Source organism: Coffea arabica, chromosome 2c, assembly GCF_036785885.1.
Source record: "Coffea arabica cultivar ET-39 chromosome 2c, Coffea Arabica ET-39 HiFi, whole genome shotgun sequence".
NCBI classification, from domain to species: domain Eukaryota; kingdom Viridiplantae; phylum Streptophyta; class Magnoliopsida; order Gentianales; family Rubiaceae; genus Coffea; species Coffea arabica.
Genome location: NC_092312.1, coordinates 24,402,265 through 24,410,661, shown reverse-complemented (window position 1 = coordinate 24,410,661; position 8,397 = coordinate 24,402,265). Strand labels below are relative to the sequence as shown.

Genomic DNA, 8,397 nt, shown 5'->3' with positions numbered 1-8,397 from the left:
GGTGAGGTAATTATAAAGATATCCATCTATATTTATGTATATCTCTATTACTCACTAAGTTTCATAAATATGGGCCTATTTCCTTTTTTTTGCACAAATTAAAACATTTAATCAATATAATCACAAAAATTATTTTTTTTCATATTTTTGTATAATGTCTCTCACTAATATTAGATCATTAATCCACATTAAGAGCCATGTATTATTACATTGTTTTTGAAATTTACAGGACTTTAATTTTTTTAATGTAATTAATGTTGCATGTTTGACTAAAAGAATAATAAAAAATAGCATACAACATTGCTTTTCAATTTAGAGTAATTTAGAGCCATTAGGAAAAATGAATATATACACATTAAATTTAGAGCCATTAGGAAACATTTTATAATAATTATATATATATATATTAAATATGGATATTTATCTAACAATATAAAAGTGAGAGTTGCCCCATGAACAATTTTTTTTGTCAAGTAGTTATCCTGCAATTGTTATTGGATGCTCGGACTATTAGTAAATAACATACTAATTATTCTTTTTAAAGAACGAAAAATAAGAATAAAAAAAGGGCATTAAAAATTTGTAATAATTATATAGACTAATATGGATATATAGACTAATATATCTTTATAATTGTATGTTTTAAAAAGTAGTAGGATTAGAAACCATTTTTAGTCCCATGACACCTTAATCGATTTTGGTTAATTGTGATAACAATGTTGGACTTCTTTTCTTTTCTTTTCTTTTTTTTTTACTGCTGTTTAACTTTTGGGAATCATTCAGTCAAAAGCTACTGCTGAACACGCTAAACAATTACTGTATTCAACAATTTTACAGAGCACTTTTTTATTTCATTTTTTTTTGCAATATATGCATTCATTTTTTTCCAAACAATTTTATTTCATGTCGCTGTAATAAAATCCATTTTTTAAAGTCACTAAAGCCAATAATAATTTGTTAATTATATTCCTCAATAATTGTGTATTTACAGAACACTCAACATTATTTAGATTGTTTCTTACATTAAAAAAATTAAAGTACTGTAAATTTCAAAAACAATGTAATAATGCATGGCTCTTAATGTAGATTAATAATCTAATATTAGTGAGCAGCATTATACAAAAACATGAAAGAAAAATAATTGTTGTGATTATATTGATTAAGGGTCTGTTTGGTTGAAAATAAAATGTTTTCCTTGGGAAAATATTTTCCGTGGAAGTAATTTTCCATGAAAATCATTTTCCTTTCATCACTTTCAGGTGTTTGGTTATCTTATTGAAAATATTTTCTTACTTCATTTTTCTGGTATTTGTTTAACTTTTGAAATATTTTCACTTTTATCTCTATCTTTACTTTCTACACATTATAACTACATACTTCTTCCCATGCAAAATAAGAAAATTTATCTCATTGTTTAACTTTAAAAAATCTTGGAGAAATGTATATATGAATAAAAAATATCTCCTTAAGCAATAAACGAATTGCTGGCCATTTAGTGTCAAATATCAATCACATGCAATGGTTATTTTGATATATATCTTGCACTCTCACTGCTGAAAGTTTCTCTAGAAAAGAATGTCCGTATTATACATAATTAATTACTAGCATAGGATGAGTAGGATGAGGTTTTTTTTTTTATTTTGAATATACGAGGGGGAGGGTTGGATTGGGTTGAGTGGTACGGGGAAGATGAGTGAAAATATTTTCAGTAACTTTTGTGCAACCAAACACGAGAAATTAGGAAAATATTTTCCTGTAAAACATTTTCACCCGAAACAAACGGACCCTAAATGTTTTACTTTGTGCAAAAAAAAAAGGAAAAAGCCAACAAATTTGCCCTCAAAGTTGCCCAAAATTACCTTATAAATGCTTGACAAAAAATTCACTATTCATAAGCCAACTCCCTCCCAAAAATAATTGTTGTGATTATATTGATTAAATGTTTTAATTTGTGAAAAAAAAAGGAAAAAGCCAACAAATACAAAAGCCAACAAAGTTGCCCAAAATTACCTTATAACCGCTTGACAAAAAATTTACTATTCATACACCAACTCCATCTTTTATTCCCAAAATTACAGGATAATCGCTTGACAAAAAAAAATACTATTCATAGAGCAACTCCCCATTTTATATTGTTAAAGATTAGATTATTTTACCCATGAATTAGTGTGTATTATTAACTTATTTTGTCCTACAATTTTTTCTTCAAGATAATCCAAACCAAATGCCACAGGAAGCACGTGGCTTGGTGTTGGAAATAATCCCACGGCAAGGCAAGGCACGGCACGTGGCTTGGTGTTGGAAATAAATTTGCTTTGAGCCATCTTGTCTGCGGCTAAGGGGGTAAAGCAAAGAATTTTAATGACCAAAACGGCCCTCAAAGTCATCCAATGCCAAAAGCGAATTTCCAGCAAAACCATTGCCATCCAATGCCAAAAGATCAAAATGCCCCTCAAAGTCACAAAAATAACGGCATAACCGCTTGACCAAAAAGCTACTGTTCATTCTCCAACTCTCTCTTTTATATATTTAGATACTAGTAAGGCCTGGCTGCACTACGCACAACCAATGCCCACCCTAAAGGGTTTTAAGGGTAACAAAATTTGAATGATTATTTATAAATTGAGTGTCATGTGTAAATATATTATAAAGAGTATCTTAATACATTGCTGGTTAATAAAGGGAAAAAATTCATTGTAATAAAAAGCAAGTATTAATGCATATATAAAATAAAATAGATAGGAAAAATGTATATTATGTTTGGTAACAATTCCAGTTGGTTTATATAGGTTTAACTGGTGCTAAATAAAATAAGTGAAGTGACTAACCTAGAGTAAAGTGACAGGCAAAGGAAAAATCTTGAGTACTGAAAGTAATGCTGCAAAAGGAAAACACAAAACACGTAAAAGAAAGTATATGTTACTATAGTAATATATAAATGCATAGATTTGTTGAAGTAAAAAGTAAGAAAATTGTATTACCAAACGTGAGAAAACAAGAAAGTGAAGGAAGCTTTCTCTCTGCTATGTGAGAACGAGAAGGAAATTAAAATTGGAAGGAAATGAAGCACAATAAAGGTTGGTAGTGTATGTAATGGTGTGTACTTTATTATTCAACGTTTGTTTGTTGATAATAATTTCATCTAAAAGGGTAGTCTATGAAAGCTAAATTAAGCTAGTAGCTTGTCTTTCAATCTATGGTTATAAACGATGAAATACAATTGATAATTCCTCAAAAGGTTGATTTTCTTGTAAAAGACAACCTAACTCTAAAGAAAAATGTAAGTATCTAATCTGGTTAGATAATTGAGAAAAAGTTGAGTAGTTGAAGAGCATTATTTGACTTATGACTTATTACAAGCAAAGCAGAGGAAAAATAAGAGAACCAAGCAATCTGTAAGCTGGCTTGTTGAATAATCTAATAATGCAATAAGGTTGGAAAAACATTTTTTTCTCCGAATTAGAACTTATAATAAATAAACTTTATTGAATAAATTAATAATCTGACAGCACCAAAAAAAAAGAAAAAATGCAAATCTAATGATTACCATGAAAACAACAACAAAGAGCATTTTAATGAAATATAATAGAGATGCACATATTTTTGTCATTAAGACGTTAATGCGTTCGTCAACTAAAAATAGAGTATAAATGAAGTATAAAATAGACGTTAATGCATTCATATTTATATTAAGGTATAAATGAATTAAAATAGATTTGATAACAAAAATATATGAACATAAAGTCAAATGCTACCAAATATCTTAATATGAACAAATTAAAATAAATTTGAAACAAAAAAATGCACATTACATTAAGTAGTGGTAATAATATTTTTCTTTATAATAAGATGAAATTAGTTTTGTCTAATCTTTTTTCTTACATTAAAAATAACAAAATGTCAAAAAATATAACAATTTGAAAAAATCCATGCAATTCAACGAATTTTAACAAATGCAACTTAATTTGTCAAATATAACTTTAAATGATAATTCATATTGAAATAAATATAAATTCAAATAATAATGATAATAACGTTGTAATCCAATTAAAACTTAAGTTAATTTGTCAAATATAAGTTGAAATGATCATGTAAATGATACTCCAATTGAATTATATTTCTCCAAAATCTAGAGTTTGAAAAATCTATTAAAAATATTTCAAACTTATAACCGTAGACAGAGGACTTATTCCCCTAATCAGCCTTATAAAGCAATGCCAAGTCCACAAGGCAATTCTATGTCCATAGAGAAAGCAAAAGAGAAAACTCAAAATTCACCCATAATGCCACGTGTCAGCAAGGAAAGTTGCTATAGTAATTTTGGACCTTTGCTTATATTATAGTAAGATAAGATTAATCTTCTATACACTGACAATATGTGTCATGCATCCAAAGGTGAAAGTGTATACACTTTCAGTTTATATAAGATTTACTCTTATAAATTATAAATAATAAATAAATATGGGAAGATTAATTCGCGGGACTTTAATGCTTTGTCACAAGGAAGTCTCTAGCTCATTTATAAAATAAAAAAAAAGTAACTCCTTAATCTTCCAATGATTAAATTATATCTAAATATGATAGTGCACGAATGATTGCCTGCTAAATGAATTATTAAAAGATTCTATAGACTCGAGAAATATACCTGAAAAATTATTGATTAACTTGATATTTAAAAAAGTATGGATCTATTTTTTTTTTTTTTTTAAATCTAGTCACTTCCTTTGTGCACCAAATGCCAACAAGTAAAGGGTGGTTGGAACTGTTCTTGTACTTTACTAGCAGTATTCTAAAACTTCCATCTATCTCCAATTGTAAAGCATAGGTCCACAACTATTTGACAAAAAATAATAATAATAATTGAAAGGATGATTGCATCCATTCCCGAGGACAGCATTTTATGGCAAAATCATGTAGTAAATAGGTAGCCGTACGTCAAATAAGAAAAATATGTAAAATGCCATCAAAGTGGTCAATTAATTATGGGTAGGCCAATAATTGACAAGTGCCTACTTGGCCTTTTTAACTTTGTAAATTTGTATGTTAGGCATGAAGGTGCAACTAAACAATTAAAGAATTAAACTGAAATTCCATGATAGTGCATGATCTTTTCTTGATGGGAAGAATCATTGCATAATTGGCATTTTTTTTTTTTTTTGGGCTTGATCTTAGTTTCGGTTTGCAATATTCAGGCAATGTAGATTTGGTAATTAGAACAAAGATTAGAATGCAAGTTAAGTAAGGTTGGAAAAATGTTCAGAAAAGAACCTTATATTTGCCGAATCTATAAGCAACCTATAATGAGCTAGAAGAATTGAGAGAACATGACGCTAATTCTTGAAAATAGACAAATCAAGAAGTAGTTTACCAAACAAATACAATATTCCATAGCTTTGGAATGGATTGGTGCAGTTCACTTGTGCAATAGATTATTGTTGTTTGGTTTCAAAACTGTCTTAGTAGAAGCTGGCCAACCTCTTCCAGTGTATCAAGAAACTGTTGTGTTATCAAGGAGTGAGATTTCTTCATCATTGAAAGATAATTTGACAAAAGCATATAAACTATTTGGGAAAACAGACATTTATGATGTATAATGTAGCTTAGTTTATCAAAGAGAATTAACAACTTGTTAATTTTCATATTTTGGTGAATTTGAACAATCTTTGGAACTGTAGATTAAAGAAATTAGTATTCACAAGAGCTAGCAGTTTTAGCTGGGAATGATATGATTCTTGCCTTTATCTTGCCTTGTAAAATTGAATCTTCCTGTGGAAAAAGATCTCTTCATTACAGCAGGAACTCTTGCTGCTAAATCGCAGTCTTTGCTTCTATCTTTTTGCTTGCTTTGTCCCTCCTGCATCCCTTTTGAAGAACCAATTCCGATCCCACCGTCTGAGTCTTCTCGATCATGTTCATTGGTTCTCAGGCTATCAGCAACCGGAAGATTGCGCCGACGAGAAAATGTACCTAAGGACATCGATCTTCTGAATTGTCTTGCATCTTCTCGGTCACCAATTATGCAGTTTCTGGAGTCAACATTTTCCGACTCATTGTCAAATTGGAGAGCATCCTTAAAAAGAACATCTGAAACGAGGCTAATAGAAACTTCTTCTTGATGAGTACTCCTTTCTTGATGATCCTCTACCACGAATATCAGATCATTTTGTCTCTGGATTTCGAGGGAAGATATGTTGAGGGTGGTCAAGGAAGTTTGAGAACTTGGAGGAGCCGGAGGAGGCAGGGTTGGAATAGCAGGATTTACGTTGGCACGGCAAAGAGGACAATTGGAGTGAGATTTCAACCATGCATCAATACAAGGAAGGTGAAAAGCATGACAACATTTTGGCAACAATCTGAGGCTTTCATCTTCCTGAAACTCATTTAAACACACTGCACATTCCGTCCCTTCCACCAATCCATCGCCTTTCTTATACCTGAAAACTGTTATAGACTTGATAAGTGCCTCGTCTAAACCAGTTGTAGCAACCTGCCATTGGTCATGAGTCACTTCATCATGGTGAGCTTCAAACTCAATGTTTGAATTTCTTGATCTTCTTCTTCTGCAATATCTGGTGACAATGGTATAGTAGCTCACTAGAAGGAAGGCGCTCGCCAATATACCGAGGATTGCTATAATTAGAGGGGAGAATGTGGTGCCTGAGCCATCATCATTTCCAAGAGGAGGAGGAGGAGGGAAGATTATGTAGCACCATTGAGGACAATATATGCTGCAAATTCCTTGTGAACAATCCCTGTAAGTATCATATGGTGCCCAGGAACTTGGCCTCCCCACAGATCCCATGTCCAAAATTTTATGGCCACTAAAATCTGGAACAGCTTATGTATGGTGTTTCCATAATTCACATGCTATCAACATAGGCATGCTTTGCAAGAGAAATGAGAGATGAGTAGGTGCACAGATGAGGAGTCTAAGGAAAGAGGGCTTAGAGGGCAAGGGAAGCAAAGAAGAGGAGGAGATGGAGGTTGCGGTGTACTTTCCACTGTTGTTTCTTTTAGGAGTGACTTTAGCTTCCTCATCTTCTTTCTCTTTATCTACTTGGCTTTACTTAAAGCGTCCTCTTTTGCATTTCTTTTCCCTCCTCCCCACCTATGATGATTTGTTGACCAAAGAGATGATATTGGTTGGGTTTCTGATGAAAGTGATTAATAAACATCCTGTTACCGTCCAAGTTAGTTGATGAATCTGGATATGTGGAGTGCACCGCACCTCCAAACCACAACAACAACAAAAGTGTTGGTTGCCCCACTCAAGAAAGTGACACAAGAAATGTTGCACAAGCACTCGAGCAAAAGCATTGACAATCAATTTTCTCTAGGCTAAGAACCACTGGGATTCATCAAGATCCATAAATTAAGTGAGCACATTATTATATAAGATTAGTTTCCTTTAGAAATCAATTAGTTAAGGAAAGGAATATGATACTCCATCCACTATAATATTCTTGAAAACATGGTTTTCTTTTTCTTATTCTGTTTGTTGCACCGTCTCAAAGTTCAGAAAAACAATTCTAATTAAAAGAAGCAGAAGCTTCTACCATACAAAAAGTTACCCTTTTATCAGACAATCATGCACTGCCACACGTGGACTTCAGAGGTTGGAACTTGGAGGTAATGAACCAAATTCACTTACAATCCTAATTCTAGTTCAATATGTTAGTAGTTCTTTCTGGTCTAATTTGGGATGTGTAGATGACACCTGAATCAAATCTTGTGTAGGAATTGGTTCTTGAAATCCTTGATACGTTCTGTATTTAGCATTTGGCCTGTAAAGATCCTGAAACTGAAGGAAAATGCTTTATTTCGCCATTCCTGTTTAGGATTATCCTCCATACTCGGCTGTCATTGCAAGCTGCAACTCTGCTAGGAGTTGTCTGCATCGCTTGTGATTGAAACGCAACAATACAGAACTTTTTCCTTCCACAATTAAAATCATTCAAATGGTGGAGAGATGAACTAAGAGGAACTATAGGTCCTAAAGGCTTTTACTAGGGTTCAAGATCAATATTTATCTACCAAACCTCTTCAGTTCAGATTACACCATCCCATAACACTTGTGAGGTGATTGATTTTTCTTCCAATTAGTTATCACTTATCCTACCCTTGTTTTCACCTACCCTAAGATAGTTTATATGAAAACGGGTCCAAAAATTGCTGATAAGATGGTTGAATTAGGCCACCCTGTGCTGCTACACCTAACCCCTTCCGTTGGGTAGTCATGTGGAAAATTCCCCATTCTAACAACAAAATCACATGGAACTAGGCAGTGGCTGCACCATGCCAGGTTATGTAGCAAGAGTTGTCAATGTGTAAGTGCCCAAATCTTGTGAAAGTATTTGGAATATGAAGGGTCATGGTCATTATGATAAATGCAAAACA

At 32.3% G+C, this 8,397-nt stretch overlaps 1 protein-coding gene across 1 annotated transcript; it reads right to left on the bottom strand.

Annotated features, from left to right (window-relative positions):
* Positions 1-5,604: 5,604 nt before the first annotated feature.
* On the bottom strand, positions 5,605-7,134 carry LOC113727017 (RING-H2 finger protein ATL52-like). Its single transcript, XM_027250969.2, has one exon. The coding sequence runs from the start codon at positions 6,800-6,802 to the stop codon at positions 5,711-5,713; it is 1,092 nt and encodes a 363-aa protein (XP_027106770.1). The 5' UTR covers positions 6,803-7,134; the 3' UTR covers positions 5,605-5,710.
* Positions 7,135-8,397: the final 1,263 nt, after the last annotated feature.